The following is a 21,926-nucleotide window of genomic DNA, read 5'->3' as shown; positions in this document are numbered from 1 at the left end:
ACCCAACCACCCAGCCACCCAACCACCCAGCCACCCAGCCACCCAACCACCCACCCACCCAACCACCCACTCACTCAACCACCCACTCACTCAACCACCCACCCACCCAACCACCCACCCACTCAACCACCCACTCACTCAACCACCCAGCCACCCAACCACCCACCCACTCAACCACCCAACCACCCACTCACTCAACCACCCAGCCACCCAACCACCCACCCACCCAACCACCCACCCACTCAACCACCCAGCCACCCAACCACCCACCCACCCACTCAACCACCCACCCACCCACCCACCCACTCAACCACCCAGCCACCCAACCACCCACCCACCCAACCACCCACTCACTCACTCAACCACCCAGCCACCCAACCACCCACCCACCCAACCACTCAACCACCCACCCACCCACTCACCCACCCACTCACTCAACCACCCAGCCACCCAACCACCCACCCACCCACCCACTCAACCACCCACTCACTCAACCACCCAGCCACCCAACCACCCACCCACTCAACCACCCACTCACTCAACCACCCAGCCACCCAACCACCCACCCACCCAACCACCCACCCACTCAACCACCCAACCACTCACCCACCCACTCACTCAACCACCCAGCCACCTAACCACCCACCCACCCAACCACCCACCCACCCAACCACCCACCCACCCAACCACCCACCCACTCAACCACCCAACCACCCAGCCACCCACCCACCCACTCAACCACCCAACCACCCACCCACCCACTCACCCACCCACTCACTCAACCACCCAACCACCCACCCACTCAACCACCCACTCACTCAACCACCCACCCACCCACTCACTCAACCACCCACCCACTCACTCAACCACCCAGCCACCCAACCACCCAGCCACCCAACCACCCAGCCACCCAGCCACCCAACCACCCACCCACCCAACCACCCACTCACTCAACCACCCACTCACTCAACCACCCACCCACCCAACCACCCACCCACTCAACCACCCACTCACTCAACCACCCAGCCACCCAACCACCCACCCACTCAACCACCCAACCACCCACTCACTCAACCACCCAGCCACCCAACCACCCACCCACCCAACCACCCACCCACTCAACCACCCAGCCACCCAACCACCCACCCACCCACTCAACCACCCACCCACCCACCCACCCACTCAACCACCCACCCACCCAACCACCCACCCACCTAACCACCCACCCACCCAACCACCCACCCAACCAACCACCCACCCAACCACTCAACCACCCACCCAACCACTCAACCACCCATCCACCCACTCAACCACCCATCCACCCACTCAACCACCCACTCAACCACCCATCCACCCACCCAACCACCCACCCACCCAACCAACCACCCACCCACCCAACCAACCACCCACCCACCCACTCAACCACCCACTCAACCATCCACCCACTCAACCACCCACCCACTCAACCACCCACCCAACCACCCACTCACCCACCCACCCAACCACCCACTCACCCCACATCACCTAAAACTGCCCCACCCCACCTCACCCCACATCACCTAAACCCACATCACCTCACCGCACCCCACCCCACCTCACCGCACCCCACCTCACCCACCCCACCTCGCCCACCCCACCTCACCTCACCTCACCCACTGGCCTCACCCCACATCACCTAAACCCACCCACCTCACCCACCCCACCTCACCCACTCACCCACTGACCTCACCCCACATCACCTAAACCCACCTCACCCACCCCACCTCACCCACCGACCTCACCCCACATCACCTAAACCCACCCCACCTCACCAACCTCACCTCACCCATACACCCGACCTCACCCATACACCCCACTCACCCCACCTCACCTCACCCCACCCCACCTCACCCCACCTCACCCACCCCACCTCATCCACCCACTCACCCACTGGCCTCACCCCACATCACCTAAACCCACCTCACCCACCCCACCTCACCCACTCCACTCACCGACTCGCCACTCAACCCATTCACCCAACACCCTCTTACCTTCCACCTCATCCTGGAAGCTCAGCAAATTCGCGGCTTTCGTCACCACCGCCACAGCGGACACGGCGGCCGCCTTCTCCTCCCGCCGTTTCCTCCTCCCCGCCACCCCGAGGCCACCACCGCCACCCTCAGCGTCAACGATGGACGCCTGCGGCCTACTCACCGAGGCGGGGCCTGCCTTGCCTAGCGCCGCCGCCGGGTTCGTTGCGCCGTTCTCGGCGGGGGCGGCGCGGCTCGCCGCCTGGGGGGGGGGTGCCCCCTCGGGGTCGGATTTGTCGCCGTCTCCGCCACCGCCGTCTCCGCCACCGCCATCCTCGCCGGACGACGAGGAGGAGGAGGCGTTGCGGCGTCTGAAGTTCCTCTTGCTGCGCTTAAACATCTCCCGTTGTTGAGACTCGAAAAATCTCCTCAGGGCGACGTTAAATGGCGGGAGATGTCCACGGGGGAGTCGACAGCGGTGGAGTCGGATTGTCGATTACTAGGTGCGATTACTACACGTCGATTCCCGCATTGGTTTGCGTTGTGGGGAGGGGGGAGCTGAGGAAAGGAATCGAGAGCAGCGATTCGCTTAGATTGTTTCCAATGGGAATCGATTTGGATGTGTAAATATAATCGGAATCGATTCGGCGTGATAACGACGGGGTTAATGGCGGGAGTCATCCACGTGGAGTCGATAGCAGTGGAGTCGGGTGTCGATTACGCAGGGTTTCGATTCTCTGTTGTCGATTCCCGCATTATTGTCAACGGCGAGAGGAATCGAAACGTCGTGAGAATTTTATTTAAATGTTTAATTTTTATTATTTTATTATTTCCCTTCTACGTTACTTTACCGAAAGAACCAAGAAGATGCAACTTTATATTATCATCAGCATCAGTGTTATTTCGCTTGTTCATCCAACGGGGTGTGAAATACCATATATTGATTTCGGTAGCAATTGTTTAATTTCATTAGTGTAGTATTTCATTAGTCTAGTATTTCATTAGTGTAGTATTTCATAAGTGTAGTATTTCATAAGTGTAGTATTTCGATTTAATGCTTTCGTGACTGCAGGGATTCATGAAGCACGTGTGCTGTTTCATTCAGACGCTGTCGCCTCGACAGACCTGGTTTTCACCTGAGGACGGCTGCTTGCGTTGTGGCCGAAACGTCGTGAGAATTGTTTTATTTGTATTATTTTATTACTTCCCTTCTACGTGATTTTACCGAAAGAACCAAGAAGATGAATCCCTGCAGTCACGAAAGCTTTAAATCGAAATTTGGTTTATTATGTTTTATTTGTATTATTTTATTACTTCCCTTCTACGTGACTTTACCGAAAGAACCAAGAAGACGAATCCCTGCAGTCACGAAAGCTTCAAATCGAAATTTGGTTTATGGTTTTATTTGTATTATTTTATTACTTCCCTTCTATGTGACTTTACCGAAAGAACCAAGAAGATGAATCCCTGCAGTCACGAAAGCTTTACATCGAAATTTGGTTTATGGTTTTATTTGTATTATTTTATTACTTCCCTTCTACGTGACTTTACCGAAAGAACCAAGAAGATGAATCCCTGCAGTCACGAAAGCTTTAACTCGAAATTTTTAAATTATGTTTTATTTTTATTATTTTATTACTTCCCTTCTACGTGACTTTACCAAAAGAACCAAGAAGATGAATCCCTGCTGTCACGAAAGCTTTAAATCGACATTTGTTTTATTGTTTTCTTTTTATTATTTTATTACTTCCCTTCTACGTGACTTTACCGAAAGAACCAAGAAGATGAATCCCTGCAGTCACGAAAGCTTTACATCGAAATTTGGTTTATGGTTTTCTTTTTATTATTTTATTACTTCCCTTCTACGTGACTTTACCGAAAGAACCAAGAAGATGAATCCCTGCAGTCACGAAAGCTTTAACTCGAAATTTTTAAATTATGTTTTATTTTTATTATTTTATTACTTCCCTTCTACGTGACTTTGACGAAAGAACCAAGAAGATGAATCCCTGCAGTCACGAAAGCTTTACATCGAAATTTTTTTTATTGTTTTCTTTTTATTATTTTATTACTTCCCTTCTACGTGACTTTACCGAAAGAACCAAGCAGACCCCGAGGTTGTTTTCGGTAAAGTCACGTAGGTAGAAATTAAAATAATGATGGAAATAAAATAATGTTAAAAGTTAGTTATTTTATAGAAATAAAATAATTAAAAATAAAATAATTAAAATAATTATTTTATTTATATTTTTTATTTTATTGGTTTAAAAAATAATAGAAATAAAATAATGATATAAAAAAATTCCTATTACGTAGGTAAAAATTTTTTTTCTAAAATATATAAGAGCACTGCCGGGTTAGCTGGGTGCCGGGATCCGTGGTTGACCAGGGACCGGATCAGACAGCCTCCCCCCCTAGCACTCGTAGCGGAGGACTGGAAATAGGAGAGTCAGGGGATAGTGCTATAGGGGTGTCTCCCATCGAGTACGGGTGAAGGGGCTGTCACCCCTTCAAGTTTTGTTACAGCCTTTTGGTTAAATAAAAATTAACCCGTAAAAACAAAGTGTTTCACTATAAATCCTTTATATGCGTGGCGGCTAGAGTCTTCTCGTCCTCTGGCTTGAGATGGCTGCCACCTATGGGTCAATTAAATATTTAATTTGTTTTCCCCAAACAGTGTAAAATTTTGGGAATTTTTTTTCACGAAAATCAATTGTCACGCACAACGAGTCTGTGTGCAAAATGTCAGCTCGATTGGATCACGGGAAGTGGGTTCAAAAACGACCGAAAGATTTGCACGGTCGTAAGCGCGCAAGCAAGCGAACTTAATATAAAGGATTTAAAAACAAAGTTTTTCACCAACATGTCCCTGCGGGGTGGGCTGGTAGGAACGAATAACCAAAGAATAAACATCATGTATTATGACACTTGTTTAGCCAGGAAAGCCTCACTGAGTCTAAAGGTTTTTGTAGGGTCCTGCCAAGTGTTTGCAGTAGGGGGCGATGTTGATACACCTAATTGGACATCGGACAGACGGACGATATAATCTATTGTAGGCTGGTTCACTTCGTTCCTACCAGTAGAAATCCTTGATATGCGTGTTCAATGGGCCGCAACCCAGCCCACATTGGTCTTTGAAACGGGCGGCTAGAGTCCTCTCGTCCTCTGGCTTGAGATGGCTGCCACCTATGGGTCAGATGATTGCCTGCCACCATTAAGCAATTAAATGTAATTTTTTTTTACCTAAAAAGTGTAAAATTTTGGAACAGAAATTTTCACGAAAAGAAATTGTCACGCACAACGAGTCTGTGTGCAAAATGTCAGCTCGATTGGATCACGGGAAGTGGGTTGAAAAAACGACCGAAAGATTTGCACGGTCGTAAGCGCGCAAGCAAGTGAACTTAATATAAAGGGTTTAAAAAAAGTGTGCCGTTCCTGGCCCTTCCCCCCCCTCAACCATTATATATACGGGGTGGCATTTCTTTGGTTCTCTCATTTACTTGATACAGCTGTCGTGGCTGTGACGGTTCCACCTGAAGACGGAGGCTTGTGTTGCTTCCGAAACGTCGTGAATTTATTTTATTTTATTTTTATTAATTTAAATTTTTACCTACGGGACTTTACCGAAAAAACCTGGGAAGTTGTATACCCTGGTGTGTGTCATTGTTAGATGCTTGATAAACCTTTGGCGGAAGCCTCTCAACTTATCTGCGTCTCCGAGTGAGTCTGTGGGAACACCTCACTACACGTGTGTTGGGCTAACTCGCTCAGGGCACCTGGCTCCCCCAGCTGGCTGCGATGGGGGGGGGGGGGATCTTTGTCTTTTGAGTCGGTGTTGTTGTCAAGGGGGATAAGTTCAAGTTCAGTTATTTTCAAGTTTCATTTATTAGGTACAAGCCCTGTGAGCCATTCGGCTCTTGAATCGGGTGCAACCGCAAACAAACAAACAAAAACACGAACAAAAAAGCATCTTAAAGTGACCGAGTGCAAACAGAAAATCCAAGAAAAGACAGCAAAATATTGCAGAAAAAGCACCGTACATCAACGCTGTGTGCACAAATCCCAGTGGGATGCAAGTCAAACAACAACAACAACAACAACAACCACAAGACAACTTGGATTAAGGCCATCAGTCTAACTCTGTACTACAACAAACATGGCTAAACCAATACAACCTGTGCTATGACGTCACTTCCTGCTGCCACCTTTCTCATGTCCCACCTCTCCCCTCAGCAACCTCCGGAGGGACCACCCCTCACGCATCCTCAAGTTCAAGTTCACGTATTAGGTGTAGCCCTGTGAGCCATTCGGCTCTTGAATCGGGTGCAACCGCAACAAACAAAAAAAAATGAACAAGAAAACATCTTAAAGTGAATATGTGACTAAGTGCAAACAGAAAATCCAAGAAAAGCAAAATATTGCAGAAAAAAATCACCGTACACCAACGCTGTGTGCAAAAATCCCAGTGGGATGCAAGTCAAACAACAACAACACCAACAACCACAAGACAACTTAGATTAAGGCCATCAGTCTAACTCCGTACTACAAACATGGCCAAACTGAAAAACTTTTCAAAAATCACCAAAATAAAAAAGCAATGAAACAGTGGTCATAGGAACAGTGACCGAATTAAATTTCGATTTAAAGCTTTCGTGACTGCAGGGATTCATTCTCTTAGTTCTTTCGGTAAAGTCACCATGTAGGTAAAAAATTAATAAAAATAAAACAATAAAAATCACGACGTTTCGGAGGCAATACCCCAGCTAGGCCCAGAAGTGAGAGTGCCAGGAGGTATGCGGTCAACAACGCTCGACTCAGGGGGGAGGACGCCCCTGCCATGCTTAGTCCCATGGGATGTTGGCTATCAACAACAAGGCAACTCCTATGACTAATTGGGAATGGGACGCAAGCGTAGGATTGATCACCCTGTCGCTGGCCGCCTTTGGGGAGGGTGCATAGTGTGAAAGGCCGAAACACCCTGGGAACCAAAGGTACACTTACTGACGATGCGCTCCCCAAATTTCACCAACTGTTCATGAACTCTTGGAAGTGCTTGCACAAAGGATAGCAACATCTCATCCTGTGTTCTTGGAATCTATTAATTTTAATTTCATTTTTTGCCTGCAGTCACGAAAGCTTCAAGTCTAGAACTATATATATATGGTTGCTGAGAAAATAAGAACGTCTGTGTGTTATCCGGGGTCGATTTTGCCAATACACAGTTACCTGGCCACTGTGTATTACGTGGAAGAAATATAAAGCGGCGAGTGAGTTACGTGATCGTTGTGTTCTGCCGCAGGAGACAACAATCGAAGAGTACTATGAGGCACCACGCTAATCACACCACATTCGCCTCACCACACTCGCCACACTGCACCGACCACAACACCACATTATGTGGAAGAAATATAAAGCAGCGAGTGAGTGAACGAGTGAGTTACGTGATCGTTGTGTTCTGCCACAGGAGAGCCAAGAAGTCGAGCAGCTAAAATGAGGCACCACGCTAACCACACCACATTCGCCTCACCACACTCGCCACACTGCACCGACCACAACACCACATTATGTGGAAGAAATATAAAGCAGCGAGTGAGTGAACGAGTGAGTTACGTGATCGTTGTGTTCTGCCACAGGAGAGCCAAGAAGTCGAGCAGCTAAAATGAGGCACCACGCTAACCACACCACATTCGCCTCACCACACTCGCCACACTGCACCGACCACAACACCACATTATGTGGTGTGCGCTGGCAGGCTGGCACCTGTGCAGGCGTCGTCAGGATCGTATACCAGGCGAGGTAGTCAACATCGCGTCGTCTTCACCGCCGCCGGTGCATGAACAGGCCAGAACTGCTGGCGGCGCCGGGCGCTAGCGGCGAGCGGGAGGCGGAGGAGGGCGACGTCTTCAATGACGCTGCTGCTGCTGCTGTTGCTGGTGGCGCGCAACCAGCACGACACGCTGGCGCCGGCCGGGCTGGCGTCCAAGACACCGGAGAAGTGATCTTCACTCGCTTGTTCTCTTCACTTGCTTTGGTAGAATTCCACGCCCTCCTTCCCGAGCCGTCTCGTTGACTCTGGACGCTCGCTTCAGCGGCAGACTCCACCGTCACCCGACCTGTCATTAGCTCCCGTGGCCACCAGTCCACGGGAGGTGATGTCGCTGCTGAAGTCTCTGCTGCCGATGATCGGAAGGGCGATCATGGACCCCTCCAAAAGGAGGCGACGTCGCCCAATGCGCCCGCGACGCCGACGTCACCGTCACCGCGGCCGCCCTCGACGCCGCGGTGGCTGCGCGCGAGAGGCAGCTCGCGACGCCGTCCGCAGCGGCGACGCTGCTTGCGTCGCCGCCCGCCACGGCGAGTGAGTGAGGGGGGGGGGGGGGGGGGAGGTGACGTCACGAGGCCACAGGAAGCTGCTGCTGCAGTGAAATCCGAGCCCAAGCCCGCTTGAGCAGCTATACGGCCCTCGTTTTTAGAAGCGACCTGCCCACAACAACAACAACAACCTGTTGCTTCCACTGCAAAATTGGTCTGATAGGAGCAAAGGCACTCGGCGCGACTCGGCACGACAAGGCAACAATGCGAACGGTGTGCATACAGCACGGATTGTACTGCAAACTTGGCACGGCACCAGAGAAACCCTTCAATTGCAGCAGCAACATCACATTCTTGCACGCCCTGGGAATGTAGACGTGTGCGTGCGTGCGCTTCCTTGGGTTTGCGAGTGGGGGGGGGGGTGATACGAACGGCTCAGAGTTTACCTCTGGCCCACGCGGGGCGACAGCCACGAGACTTTCTCTGCTGGGAGATGAGCGGCGTCGGCCCGATGCCGTTCGTGGAGAGACTCGGTCGCTGGGTGGCGCCCGGCGGGGCTTGGCGGCGCTGGCGCTCGTACTCTGGAGCTCTGGCGACACTCGTTCGCTTGTGCGCTGGCAGGCTGGCACCTGTGCTCGGGCACTCCACGCAGGCGTCGTCAGGATCGTATACCAGGCGAGGTAGTCAACATCGCGTCGTCTTCACCGCCGCCGGTGCATGAACAGGCCAGAGCTGCTGGTGGCGCCGGGCACTAGCAGCGAGCGGGACGAGGAGGGCGACGTCTTCAATGACGAGGAGGAGGAGGGCGACGTCTTCAATGACGAGGAGGAGGAGGGCGACGTCTTCAATGACGAGGAGGGCGACGTCTTCAATGGCGAGGAGGAGGAGGGCGACGTCTTCAATGGCGAGGAGGAGGAGGGCGACGTCTTCAATGACGAGGAGGAAGAGGGCGACGTCTTCAATGACGAGGAGGAAGAGGGCGACGTCTTCAATGACGAGGAGGAAGAGGGCGACGTCTTCAATGACGAGGAGGGCGACGTCTTCAATGGCGAGGAGGGCGACGTCTTCAATGGCGAGGAGGAGGAGGGCGACGTCTTCAATGGCGAGGAGGAGGAGGGCGACGTCTTCAATGGCGAGGAGGAGGAGGGCGACGTCTTCAATGGCGAGGAGGAGGAGGGCGACGTCTTCAATGACGAGGGCGACGTCTTCAATGGCGAGGAGGAGGAGGGCGACGTCTTCAATGGCGAGGAGGAGGAGGGCGACGTCTTCAATGGCGAGGAAGAGGGCGACGTCTTCAATGACGAGGAGGAGGGCGACGTCTTCAATGACGAGGAGGAGGGCGACGTCTTCAATGGCGAGGAGGAAGAGGGCGACGTCTTCAATGGCGAGGAGGAAGAGGGCGACGTCTTCAATGACGAGGAGGAGGAGGGCGACGTCTTCAATGACGAGGAGGAGGGCGACGTCTTCAATGGCGAGGAGGAAGAGGGCGACGTCTTCAATGACGAGGGCGACGTCTTAAATGGCGAGGAGGAGGAGGAGGGTGACATCTTCAATGACGAGGAGGAGGAGGGCGACATCTTCAATGACGAGGAGGAGGAGGGCGACATCTTCAATGACGAGGAGGAGGAGGGCGACGTCTTCAATGACGAGGAGGAGGAGGAGGGTGACGTCTTCAATGACGAGGAGGAGGGCGACGTCTTCAATGGCGAGGGCGACGTCTTCAATGACGAGGAGGAGGAGGGCGACGTCTTAAATGGCGAGGAGGAGGAGGAGGAGGGCGACATCTTCAATGACGAGGAGGAGGAGGGCGACATCTTCAATGACGAGGAGGAGGAGGGCGACGTCTTCAATGACGAGGAGGAGGAGGAGGGCGACGTCTTCAATGACGAGGAGGAGGGCGACGTCTTCAATGGCGAGGGCGACGTCTTCAATGACGAGGAGGAGGAGGGCGACGTCTTAAATGGCGAGGAGGAGGAGGAGGAGGGTGACATCTTCAATGACGAGGAGGAGGAGGGCGACATCTTCAATGACGAGGAGGAGGAGGGCGACGTCTTCAATGACGAGGAGGAGGAGGAGGGTGACGTCTTCAATGACGAGGAGGAGGAGGAGGGTGACATCTTCAATGACGAGGAGGAGGAGGGCGACGTCTTCAATGACGAGGAGGAGGGCGACGTCTTCAATGGCGAGGGCGACGTCTTCAATGACGAGGAGGAGGAGGGCGACGTCTTAAATGGCGAGGAGGAGGAGGAGGAGGGTGACATCTTCAATGACGAGGAGGAGGAGGGCGACATCTTCAATGACGAGGAGGAGGAGGGCGACGTCTTCAATGACGAGGAGGAGGGGGTGGTCTTCAATGGCGACGCTGCTGGTGCGGCTGGCGCGCGACCAGCACTCCCACGCTGGTGGCGGCGGCCGGTCTGGCGAGCGCCCACGACATGGGCGACGCCCTGGAGAGGGCGACCTGCTGCTGTGCTGCTGCTGCGTCACGTGGGACGGCACCGGCGGCGCTAGGGGGGCGGCGCCGTAAAGGTTTTAAACAATCGTAGTTTTTATTAATCTTCACTTGTTTTCACTTTGTTTTTGTATTTATTGCACGCGCACATTTATTTAGCAAATGGCAGAGCACGACTTTTGATTTGATTCGTTTCGAGTCTTTTTTTGGATTTTTTCTAATGGAAACTTTTTATTAAAAGCCATTTGCTTAAACTTTAAGCGTATTAAAAAAAAAAGAGAGAGGCGGCCGACCCAGACGGCGTCGCCGCTGAGCGTCGTCGTCGTCGTCTTCACCGCCGCCCGACTGTGAATCGGCCGGAGCTGCTGGCGGCAGCGGCGGTCGATTTCGGCGGCAGAGACGCGCCGCGGAAGCCGCCGACGACAACTACTGGCTCCGGGCGCCGCCCTCGGACGGCGCCATCGCAGGCGTGGCAGAGACGCGGCGGGGCGGGTCCCGCTCGACGGCTGGTGGTGGCGGCGAGGGGGAGGAGGAAGGAGACCTGCGCCAGCGTCTCCAGAACGCCGAGCGGTTTGCCCTCCTGCACCAAGCGGAGCGCCGACACACGGAGCGGCTGGTGACGGCGTCTTCAATGACGACGAGGAGGAGGGTGACGTCTTCAATGACGAGGAGGAGGAGGAGGGTGACGTCTTCAATGGCGACGAGGAGGAGGAGGGTGACGTCTTCAATGACGACGAGGAGGAGGGTGACGTCTTCAATGGCGACGAGGAGGAGGAGGGTGACGTCTTCAATGGCGACGAGGAGGAGGAGGGTGACGTCTTCAATGGCGACGAGGAGGAGGAGGGTGACGTCTTCAATGGCGACGAGGAGGAGGAGGGTGACGTCTTCAATGGCGACGAGGAGGAGGAGGGCGACGTCTTCAATGACGACGAGGAGGAGGAGGGCGACGTCTTCAATGACGACGAGGAGGGTGACGTCTTCAATGGCGAGGAGGAGGAGGGTGACGTCTTCAATAGCGACGAGGAGGGTGACGTCTTCAATGGCGACGAGGAGGAGGAGGGTGACGTCTTCAATGAGGAGGAGGAGGAGGGTGACATCTTCAATGAGGAGGAGGGTGACGTCTTCAATGGCGACGAGGAGGGGGAGGGTGACGTCTTCAATGAGGAGGAGGGTGACGTCTTCAATGACAAGTAGGAGGAGGAGGGTGACGTCTTCAATGAGGAGGAGGGTGACGTCTTCAATGGCGACGAGGAGGGTGACGTCTTCAATGAGGAGGAGGAGGGTGACGTCTTCAATGGCGACGCTGTTGCTGCTGCTGCGTCACGTGGGCCGCCACTGGCGGCGCTAGGGGGGCGGCGCCGTCGATTTTAAATACTCGTAGTTTTTTTTATCTTCACTTGTTTTCACTTTGTTTTCGTATTTATTGCACGCGCACATTTATTTTTGATTTGTTTGAGTATTTTTTGAACTCTTTATAATATGGCACAATTTTTATATAAAAGCCATTTGCTCAAAAAACAAAACAGAGAGTGAGTGAGAGGGGAGAGAGAGGCGGAGTGAGGGGGGAGCCATTGATCGTAAAAAAAAAAAGAGCTAGAGGGGGGGGGGTTTACATAAAGCCCAGTAAAAAAAACATTTACGAAATGATGAACGAAACAAAGTGCCGAATACACCGAGCATCTTCTTGTTTCCACTGAGGGGGGAGAGAGAGAGTGAGTGAGGGGGGAGAGAGAGTGAGTGAGTGAGGGGGAAGAGAGTGAGTGAGGGGAGAGAGAGTGAGTGAGGGGGAAGAGAGGGAGAGAGGGAGTGAGGGGAGAGAGAGTGAGTGAGTGGAGAGAGAGAGGGAGAGAGGGAGTGAGGGGAGAGAGAGTGAGTGAGTGGAGAGAGAGGGAGTGAGGGGGGAGAGAGTGCGTGAGGGGAGTGAGAGTGAGTGAGTGGAGTGAGAGTGAGTGAGCGGGGAGAGAGTGAGTGAGTGGGGAGAGAGTGAGTGAGTGAGTGGGGAGAGAGTGAGTGAGTGAGGGGGGAGAGAGAGAGAGAGATGGCACTTTATTGCGGACACGTTCATTTGACATCGGCAGAGACCCTGTTGTATGTCGGGTTATGAAATTTTGATAAAAATAATGATAATTAATAAAATTTGGAAAAATGCGTAATTCGCGGAAATTATGCTATTGCATAAATTATAATAATCACGGAGATAATCTTATTATTTTATGCGAATGCTTGCAGTTATGTTAATGTGTGCAGTTATGACAATTAGGCTTAGCTTCGTATCAATCAGGCCACCAGTCCACGGGAGGTAATGTCGCTGCTGACGTCTCTGCCGCTGATCGGAAGGTGGAGCAAGGACCCCCAAAAAGAAGAAGTCATCGCTGGGACATGCGGTCGGCGTCGCCCCGCGACGCGGCCGCATGTCGCGGGCAACGACGTCAGTGTCGCGGGCGGCGTCACTTATGACGCATTGCGCCACGTCGTGCGTGAAACAATACGCGATGTTTTTCATGATGCATGGCGCGACGTCATGCATCACGCGGGCGACGCCGACATCGCGGACGCCAACGGCGAGAGAGAGGGAGTGAGGGGGGGGGGGAGAGAGAGGAAGTGAGGGGGGGAGGGGAGGGGGAGAGAGCGAGTCTCCTGCAATCAGCGCCTGAGTCGTCAACTCCCCCGTCGACGTGGTGTGGATATTTTTCCTATCAACAAAATGAGGGGGTTAAACCTCTCTAGGATGATGATGCTACTGCTACTACTACCCCTGCTGCTGGGCACAGTCAAAGTGGAGGAAGGCAAGTCTCAGTTGCAGATGGAGCGCTGGCGGCTCACGATTGCGATCGGCATCCCTGAGAATGACCCCGGGGGCCCTTCCCGAAGCAGTTTGTTCAGGTGAAGTCGACCACGCGTGAAAACGCGCAGTAGAGCATCGCGGGGCCCGGAGCCGAGCAGGACCCCGTGGGTGTTTTTGTCGTGGACCCCGTGACCGGGTGGCGGCTCTCAGTCACCAAGACCCTGGACCGTGAGCTCGTCAAAGAGTACCTGGTCAACGGCCACGCGGTGGACATGGCGGCGGCGACGTCTTCAATGACGACGAGGAGAAGGAGGAGGGCGACGTCTTCAATGACGATGCTGCCGAGGAGGCCGCAGGAGAGTAGTACGTGGACGCCAATCAGGAGGGCGCCCGCCAGCACCGCGGCGTTCCCACCACCACCAGCAGCGCCATCTCCGGCGGCGCTGCCTGGTGGTACATCGATGTATCGTGGTGCCGCAGCCGCGTCGCCAAAAGGCCCCGGAGAAGTAGCACCGGCTCCGGGCGCAGGCGGCGGTGGCGGGACGACCCGGAAGAAGCCGACGACAACGACCGGCTCCGGGCGCCGCCCTCAGACGGCGCCATCGCGGGCGTGGCAGAGACGCGGCGGGGCGGGGCGGGTCCCACTCGACGGCCGGTGTTGGCGGCGAGGGGGAGGAGGGGGAGGAGGGGGAGGAGGACCTGCGCCGGCGTGTGCAGAACAGAGCAGTTCGCCCTGCTGCATGAAGCGTAGCGCCGGCACACGCAGAGGCTGGTGACGGCGTCTTCAATGACGACGAGGAGGGGGAGGGCGACGTCTTCAATGGCGACGCTGCTGCTGCTGCTGCTGGTGGCGCATGACCAGCAGCACGACACGCTGGCGGCAGCCGGCCCGGCGGGCGCCACCGAGGAGACCGCCGCCCTGGAGAGGGCGACGGTGTTGACGATGCACCTGGTGATGATGCACCTGGTGCGGCGCCATCACGTGGGCCGATAGGAGGGCGGACGAACAGCGACCGGCTCGCACGGCCATCCGCGGGGGGGGAGGGAGGGCTCGGGGTGGTGGACCCCAGTCAGGGAGAGGCTGCGGCAGGTCACGAGGGGCGTGGTGGGCGACGTGGGACTGGCGAGCCCCTTCGGGAGCAGAGAGCGCGGGAGAGCGTGGACGGCCACCAGGCCGCTTCTGCCGAGAGGAGGGGGGGGGGGGCGCTTTAGACTCATCTTGGTTTGTGATCTTCAACAGCCTGTTCTTTTCACTCGCTTTGTTATATTTTTGTATTCCACTCACGTGTATTTAGCAAATGGCAGAGCACGACGACTTTTGACTTGTTTTGATTTGTTTTGAGTGTTTTTTTGACTTTTTATAATCTGGCACTTTGTAATAAAAGCCATTTGCTCAACAAAAAAAAGGAGAGTGAGGGTTGCCCAATGATGCTGGATGCAATTACCAGCGAAACGTCGTACAACTCAAATTGTAAATGTTGTGGTTTCACGCTTCAACACACCGGTGGGCTAAAGCAGTGAACTATTTGTCTTTTGTCAACGTGACACTTTTTTACCGATTGGCCGTGTCGGGTGGTGGAGGGTTACGACACATTTATAAATAACGCGATCTAAACCCAAAAATCGTTGATTATGAAAACAAGAGAGAGTGAGCGAGTGGCGAGTGAGACACTCCGGAGTGAGGCGAGAGTGAGAGAGAGAGAGACACGTATTACCCGACAACGAACTTGAGTGCCGAGGAGACCGCAGGAGAGGAGTACGTGGACGCCGATCAGGAGGGCGCCCGCCAGCACCACCGCTGCGTTCCCACTACCACCAGCGGTGGCGGCCGACCCAGACAGCGTCGCCGCTCAGCGTCGTCGTCGTCGTCGTCTTCACCGCCGCCCGACTGTGAATCGGCCGGAGCTGCTGGCGGCAGCGGCGGTCGATTTTCGGCGGCAGAGACGTGCCGCGGAAGAAGCCGACGACGACAACTACCGGCTCCGGGCGCCGCCCTCGGACGGCGCCATCGCGGGCGTGGCAGAAACGCGGCGCGACGGGGCGGGTCCCGCTCGACGGCCGGTGGTGGCGGCGAGGGGGAGGGGGACCTGCGCCGGCGTGTGCAGAACAGAGCAGTTCGCCCTGCTGCTGCTGCTGCTGCTGCTGCTGCTGCGGGTGGCGCGTGACCAGCAGCACGACACGCTGGCGGCGGCCGGCCCGGCGGGCGCCACCGAGGAGACCGCCGTCCTGGAGAGCGCGACGGTGATGATGGTGACGATGATGATGATGCGCCTGGTGCGGTGCTGTCACGTGAGTCAATAGGGCGGAGGTGGCGCTGTCGGGCATTTTAACGGAGACGGTTTCATCTTCGCTCGCTTCACGCAACTTTGTTATTTTCACGCAACTTTGTGCGTTCGACGCGCGTGTACGACGCAGAATGGCAGAGCGCGACTTGCTTCGAGTGTTTTTTTCTTTCACTTTTTACGATCTTGCACGTGAATGATGATCGCTATAAAAGCCATTTGCTCAAAAAAAAGAGTGAGGGGGGAGAGATTTTTCTCAGCAGCGCGACCCACGGTGAAACATCTTCCAGCAGCTCACAGCGACTTCCAGAAGCTTCCATCAGCACACGGGGACACGGAGAAAAGGCGGCTTGCAACTTGAGCCGTGTCCGCCGCCGCCGCCGTTCGACGACTACAGACGACGAAGACGAGTTGGCAGGAGGCCGCAGAGGAGATCATGGACGCCGACCAGCCCAAGGAGGGCGCCCGCCGCTACCCAGGGTCCCGTCTCCAGGGCCACCACCTCGGCCTTCCCGCCACGCCGCGTTGTCTGCGTCGCCTGGGTGGTGGTGCGCCGTGTCGTCTTCACCGCCGCCGGTGCCTCACCATGAACAGGCCGGAGCTGCTGGCGGCGCCGGGCACTAGCGGCGAGCGGGAGGAGGAGGGGGAGGAGGAGGGCGACGTCTTCAATGACGAGGAGGAGGAGGGCGACGTCTTCAACGGCGAGGCCAGTAGTTGCGCGTCGGATATGCATTCACTCCGCCCAACGTCCTCGCCACCATGGCTGTGATTTCCGCCGCCAAAATCACCGAGCGGGGGGCGGCCCTGGCAGTGGCGCAGACACTTGTGAGAAGACTAAATGTCATGCAGGCCGAGATGGCGGCGCAGTCGCCGGAGCGCATTGCTGTGATCACGGTGATAAGAATGAAGACGAAGAACGATTGACAAGCACCACGGATGGCGATCTCTCTGGTCACCGCCCCAATGCAGCTTGCAACCGAGAGGCACAACGCACCGTACTCGTTTCACTCGCTACTTTTATCATTGTGTGCAGAACGCCGAGCGGTTCGCCCTCCTGCACCAAGCGGAGCGCCGACACACGGAGCAGCTGGTGACGACGTCTTCAATGACGCTGCTGCTGCTGCGTGTGGCGCGTGACCAGCACGAGACACTGGCGGCGGCCGGGCACCCAAGACACCGGAGAAGTGATCTTCACTCGCTCGTTCTCTTCACTTGCTTTGGTAGAATTCCACGCCCTCCTTCCCGAACCGTCTCGTTGACTCTGGACGCTCGCTTCAGCGGCAGACTCCACCGTCACCCGACCTGTCATTACCTCCCGTGGCCACCAGTCCCTTCGCAACTCACAACGGACTCCAAGAATAACAATCCCACTCTAGATTTCAACAACCACCGTCATCTTACGTACAATGTTACGATTGTTGTAAAACGCCTTGGGGTTTAAGGTGCTATGTAAACCTATAGAACTTGGCCTGGACCCAAAAGACTGAATGGATCTTTGATCGTTCTGATTGTTGCCGTTGTGTTCTTACGCAGGACGAACTGATGCTATTAACGTCGCCCGTGACGCATTGCGCGACGTCGCCCTCGGCGACACAGTAACCACCTGCAATGCCGTCTGCAGCAGCGAGGGAGTGAGGGGGGGGGGGAGAGAGAGCGAGTGAGGGGGGAGAGAGAGTGTGAGCGAGGGGAGAGAGAGAGTGTGAGCGAGGGGAGAGAGAGAGTGATGGCACTTTATTGCGGACACGTTCACTTGACATCGGCAGAGACCCTGTTGTATATGGTCGGGTTATGAAATTTTGATAAAAATAATAATAATTAATAAAATTTGGAAAAATGCGTAATTCGCGGAAATTATGCTATTGCATAAATTATAATAATCACGGAGATAATCTTATTATTTTATGCGAATGCTTGCAGTTATGTTAATGTGTGCAGTTATGACAATTAGGCTTAGCTTCGTATCAATCAGGCCACCAGTCCACGGGAGGTAATGTCGCTGCTGATGTCTCTGCTGCTGATCGGAAGGTGGAGCAAGGACCCCCAAAAAGAAGAAGTCATCGCTGGGACATGCGGTCGGCGTCGCCCCGCGACGCGGCCGCATGTCGCGGGCAACGACGTCAGTGTCGCGGGCGGCGTCACTTATGACGCATTGCGCCACGTCGTGCGTGAAACAATACGCGATGTTTTTCATGATGCATGGCGCGACGTCATGCATCACGCGGGCGACGCCGACATCGCGGACGCCAACGGCGAGAGAGAGGGAGTGAGGGGGGGGGGAGAGAGAGGAAGTGAGGGGGGGAGGGGAGGGGGAGAGAGCGAGTCTCCTGCAATCAGCGCCTGAGTCGTCAACTCCCCCGTCGACGTGGTGTGGATATTTTTCCTATCAACAAAATGAGGGGGTTAAACCTCTCTAGGATGATGATGCTACTGCTACTACTACCCCTGCTGCTGGGCACAGTCAAAGTGGAGGAAGGCAAGTCTCAGTTGCAGATGGAGCGCTGGCGGCTCACGATTGCGATCGGCATCCCTGAGAATGACCCCGGGGGCCCTTCCCGAAGCAGTTTGTTCAGGTGAAGTCGACCACGCATGAAAACGCGCAGTAGAGCATCGCGGGGCCCGGAGCCGAGCAGGACCCCGTGGGTGTTTTTGTCGTGGACCCCGTGACCGGGTGGCGGCTCTCAGTCACCAAGACCCTGGACCGTGAGCTCGTCAAAGAGTACCTGGTCAACGGCCACGCGGTGGACATGGCGGCGGCGACGTCTTCAATGACGACGAGGAGAAGGAGGAGGGCGACGTCTTCAATGACGATGCTGCCGAGGAGGCCGCAGGAGAGTAGTACGTGGACGCCAATCAGGAGGGCGCCCGCCAGCACCGCGGCGTTCCCACCACCACCAGCAGCGCCATCTCCGGCGGCGCTGCCTGGTGGTACATCGATGTATCGTGGTGCCGCAGCCGCGTCGCCAACAGGCCCCGGAGAAGTAGCACCGGCTCCGGGCGCAGGCGGCGGTGGCGGGACGACCCGGAAGAAGCCGACGACAACGACCGGCTCCGGGCGCCGCCCTCAGACGGCGCCATCGCGGGCGTGGCAGAGACGCGGCGGGGCGGGGCGGGTCCCACTCGACGGCCGGTGTTGGCGGCGAGGGGGAGGAGGGGGAGGAGGGGGAGGAGGACCTGCGCCGGCGTGTGCAGAACAGAGCAGTTCGCCCTGCTGCATGAAGCGTAGCGCCGGCACACGCAGAGGCTGGTGACGGCGTCTTCAATGACGACGAGGAGGGGGAGGGCGACGTCTTCAATGGCGACGCTGCTGCTGCTGCTGCTGGTGGCGCATGACCAGCAGCACGACACGCTGGCGGCAGCCGGCCCGGCGGGCGCCACCGAGGAGACCGCCGCCCTGGAGAGGGCGACGGTGTTGACGATGCACCTGGTGATGATGCACCTGGTGCGGCGCCATCACGTGGGCCGATAGGAGGGCGGACGAACAGCGACCGGCTCGCACGGCCATCCGCGGGGGGGGGAGGGAGGGCTCGGGGTGGTGGACCCCAGTCAGGGAGAGGCTGCGGCAGGTCACGAGGGGCGTGGTGGGCGACGTGGGACTGGCGAGCCCCTTCGGGAGCAGAGAGCGCGGGAGAGCGTGGACGGCCACCAGGCCGCTTCTGCCGAGAGGAGGGGGGGGGGGGGCGCTTTAGACTCATCTTGGTTTGTGATCTTCAACAGCCTGTTCTTTTCACTCGCTTTGTTATATTTTTGTATTCCACTCACGTGTATTTAGCAAATGGCAGAGCACGACGACTTTTGACTTGTTTTGATTTGTTTTGAGTGTTTTTTTGACTTTTTATAATCTGGCACTTTGTAATAAAAGCCATTTGCTCAACAAAAAAAAGGAGAGTGAGGGTTGCCCAATGATGCTGGATGCAATTACCAGCGAAACGTCGTACAACTCAAATTGTAAATGTTGTGGATTCACGCTTCAACACACCGGTGGGCTAAAGCAGTGAACTATTTGTCTTTTGTCAACGTGACACTTTTTTACCGATTGGCCGTGTCGGGTGGTGGAGGGTTACGACACATTTATAAATAACGCGATCTAAACCCAAAAATCGTTGATTATGAAAACAAGAGAGAGTGAGCGAGTGGCGAGTGAGACACTCCGGAGTGAGGCGAGAGTGAGAGAGAGAGAGACACGTATTACCCGACAACGAACTTGAGTGCCGAGGAGACCGCAGGAGAGGAGTACGTGGACGCCGATCAGGAGGGCGCCCGCCAGCACCACCGCTGCGTTCCCACTACCACCAGCGGTGGCGGCCGACCCAGACAGCGTCGCCGCTCAGCGTCGTCGTCGTCGTCGTCTTCACCGCCGCCCGACTGTGAATCGGCCGGAGCTGCTGGCGGCAGCGGCGGTCGATTTTCGGCGGCAGAGACGCGCCGCGGAAGAAGCCGACGACGACAACTACCGGCTCCGGGCGCCGCCCTCGGACGGCGCCATCGCGGGCGTGGCAGAAACGCGGCGCGACGGGGCGGGTCCCGCTCGACGGCCGGTGGTGGCGGCGAGGGGGAGGGGGACCTGCGCCGGCGTGTGCAGAACAGAGCAGTTCGCCCTGCTGCTGCTGCTGCTGCTGCTGCTGCGGGTGGCGCGTGACCAGCAGCACGACACGCTGGCGGCGGCCGGCCCGGCGGGCGCCACCGAGGAGACCGCCGTCCTGGAGAGCGCGACGGTGATGATGGTGACGATGATGATGATGCGCCTGGTGCGGTGCTGTCACGTGAGTCAATAGGGCGGAGGTGGCGCTGTCGGGCATTTTAACGGAGACGGTTTCATCTTCGCTCGCTTCACGCAACTTTGTTATTTTCACGCAACTTTGTGCGTTCGACGCGCGTGTACGACGCAGAATGGCAGAGCGCGACTTGCTTCGAGTGTTTTTTTCTTTCACTTTTTACGATCTTGCACGTGAATGATGATCGCTATAAAAGCCATTTGCTCAAAAAAAAGAGTGAGGGGGGAGAGATTTTTCTCAGCAGCGCGACCCACGGTGAAACATCTTCCAGCAGCTCACAGCGACTTCCAGAAGCTTCCATCAGCACACGGGGACACGGAGAAAAGGCGGCTTGCAACTTGAGCCGTGTCCGCCGCCGCCGCCGTTCGACGACTACAGACGACGAAGACGAGTTGGCAGGAGGCCGCAGAGGAGATCATGGACGCCGACCAGCCCAAGGAGGGCGCCCGCCGCTACCCAGGGTCCCGTCTCCAGGGCCACCACCTCGGCCTTCCCGCCACGCCGCGTTGTCTGCGTCGCCTGGGTGGTGGTGCGCCGTGTCGTCTTCACCGCCGCCGGTGCCTCACCATGAACAGGCCGGAGCTGCTGGCGGCGCCGGGCACTAGCGGCGAGCGGGAGGAGGAGGGGGAGGAGGAGGGCGACGTCTTCAATGACGAGGAGGAGGAGGGCGACGTCTTCAACGGCGAGGCCAGTAGTTGCGCGTCGGATATGCATTCACTCCGCCCAACGTCCTCGCCACCATGGCTGTGATTTCCGCCGCCAAAATCACCGAGCGGGGGGCGGCCCTGGCAGTGGCGCAGACACTTGTGAGAAGACTAAATGTCATGCAGGCCGAGATGGCGGCGCAGTCGCCGGAGCGCATTGCTGTGATCACGGTGATAAGAATGAAGACGAAGAACGATTGACAAGCACCACGGATGGCGATCTCTCTGGTCACCGCCCCAATGCAGCTTGCAACCGAGAGGCACAACGCACCGTACTCGTTTCACTCGCTACTTTTATCATTGTGTGCAGAACGCCGAGCGGTTCGCCCTCCTGCACCAAGCGGAGCGCCGACACACGGAGCAGCTGGTGACGACGTCTTCAATGACGCTGCTGCTGCTGCGTGTGGCGCGTGACCAGCACGAGACACTGGCGGCGGCCGGGCACCCAAGACACCGGAGAAGTGATCTTCACTCGCTCGTTCTCTTCACTTGCTTTGGTAGAATTCCACGCCCTCCTTCCCGAACCGTCTCGTTGACTCTGGACGCTCGCTTCAGCGGCAGACTCCACCGTCACCCGACCTGTCATTACCTCCCGTGGCCACCAGTCCCT

At 56.1% G+C, this 21,926-nt stretch overlaps 2 protein-coding genes across 3 annotated transcripts; both read right to left on the bottom strand.

Annotated features, from left to right (window-relative positions):
* Window positions 1-5,881: 5,881 nt before the first annotated feature.
* Window positions 5,882-11,877, bottom strand: LOC144954847 (uncharacterized). 2 transcript variants are annotated; one of them, XR_013641399.1, is made up of 3 exons: window positions 10,678-11,877; window positions 8,768-10,446; window positions 5,882-8,489 (listed from the first exon to the last, which is right to left on the bottom strand). XR_013641399.1 is itself a non-coding variant. In XM_078885248.1 (2 exons), the coding sequence occupies exon 2, from the start codon at window positions 10,436-10,438 to the stop codon at window positions 9,023-9,025; it is 1,416 nt and encodes a 471-aa protein (XP_078741374.1). In that variant the 5' UTR covers window positions 10,439-10,446; window positions 10,678-11,877; the 3' UTR covers window positions 5,882-9,022. The 2 variants fall into 2 exon arrangements, 1 of the variants encoding a protein (XP_078741374.1); XM_078885248.1 differs by having other exon boundaries at window positions 5,882-10,446.
* Window positions 11,878-12,849: 972 nt separating this feature from the next.
* Window positions 12,850-21,354, bottom strand: LOC144954843 (uncharacterized). Its single transcript, XM_078885243.1, has 6 exons — window positions 21,341-21,354; window positions 21,069-21,213; window positions 20,204-20,492; window positions 20,030-20,163; window positions 15,274-19,493; window positions 12,850-14,738 (listed from the first exon to the last, which is right to left on the bottom strand). The coding sequence occupies exons 1-5, from the start codon at window positions 21,352-21,354 to the stop codon at window positions 18,639-18,641; spliced, it is 1,437 nt and encodes a 478-aa protein (XP_078741369.1). The 3' UTR covers window positions 12,850-14,738; window positions 15,274-18,638.
* Window positions 21,355-21,926: the final 572 nt, after the last annotated feature.

The sequence above is a fragment of the Lampetra fluviatilis genome, unplaced genomic scaffold, assembly GCF_964198595.1.
Source record: "Lampetra fluviatilis unplaced genomic scaffold, kcLamFluv1.1 SCAFFOLD_172, whole genome shotgun sequence".
Taxonomy (NCBI): domain Eukaryota; kingdom Metazoa; phylum Chordata; class Hyperoartia; order Petromyzontiformes; family Petromyzontidae; genus Lampetra; species Lampetra fluviatilis.
The sequence above is the reverse complement of the archived record's forward strand: the minus strand, read 5'-3'. Positions and strand labels throughout refer to the sequence as shown.

Coding starts and splice junctions, on each gene's coding strand:
- LOC144954843 (XM_078885243.1), bottom strand. Junction 20,164..20,203: donor GCAGCTCCGGCCGATTCACA/GTCGGGCGGCGG, acceptor GACGACGCTGAG/CGGCGACGCTGTCTGGGTCG. Junction 19,494..20,029: donor GCACTCAAGTTCGTTGTCGG/GTAATACGTGTC, acceptor TCCTCTCGGCAG/AAGCGGCCTGGTGGCCGTCC.
- LOC144954847 (XM_078885248.1), bottom strand. CDS start 10,438: ATGTCACCCTCCTCCTCCTCCTCGTCATTGAAGACGTCACCCTCCTCC.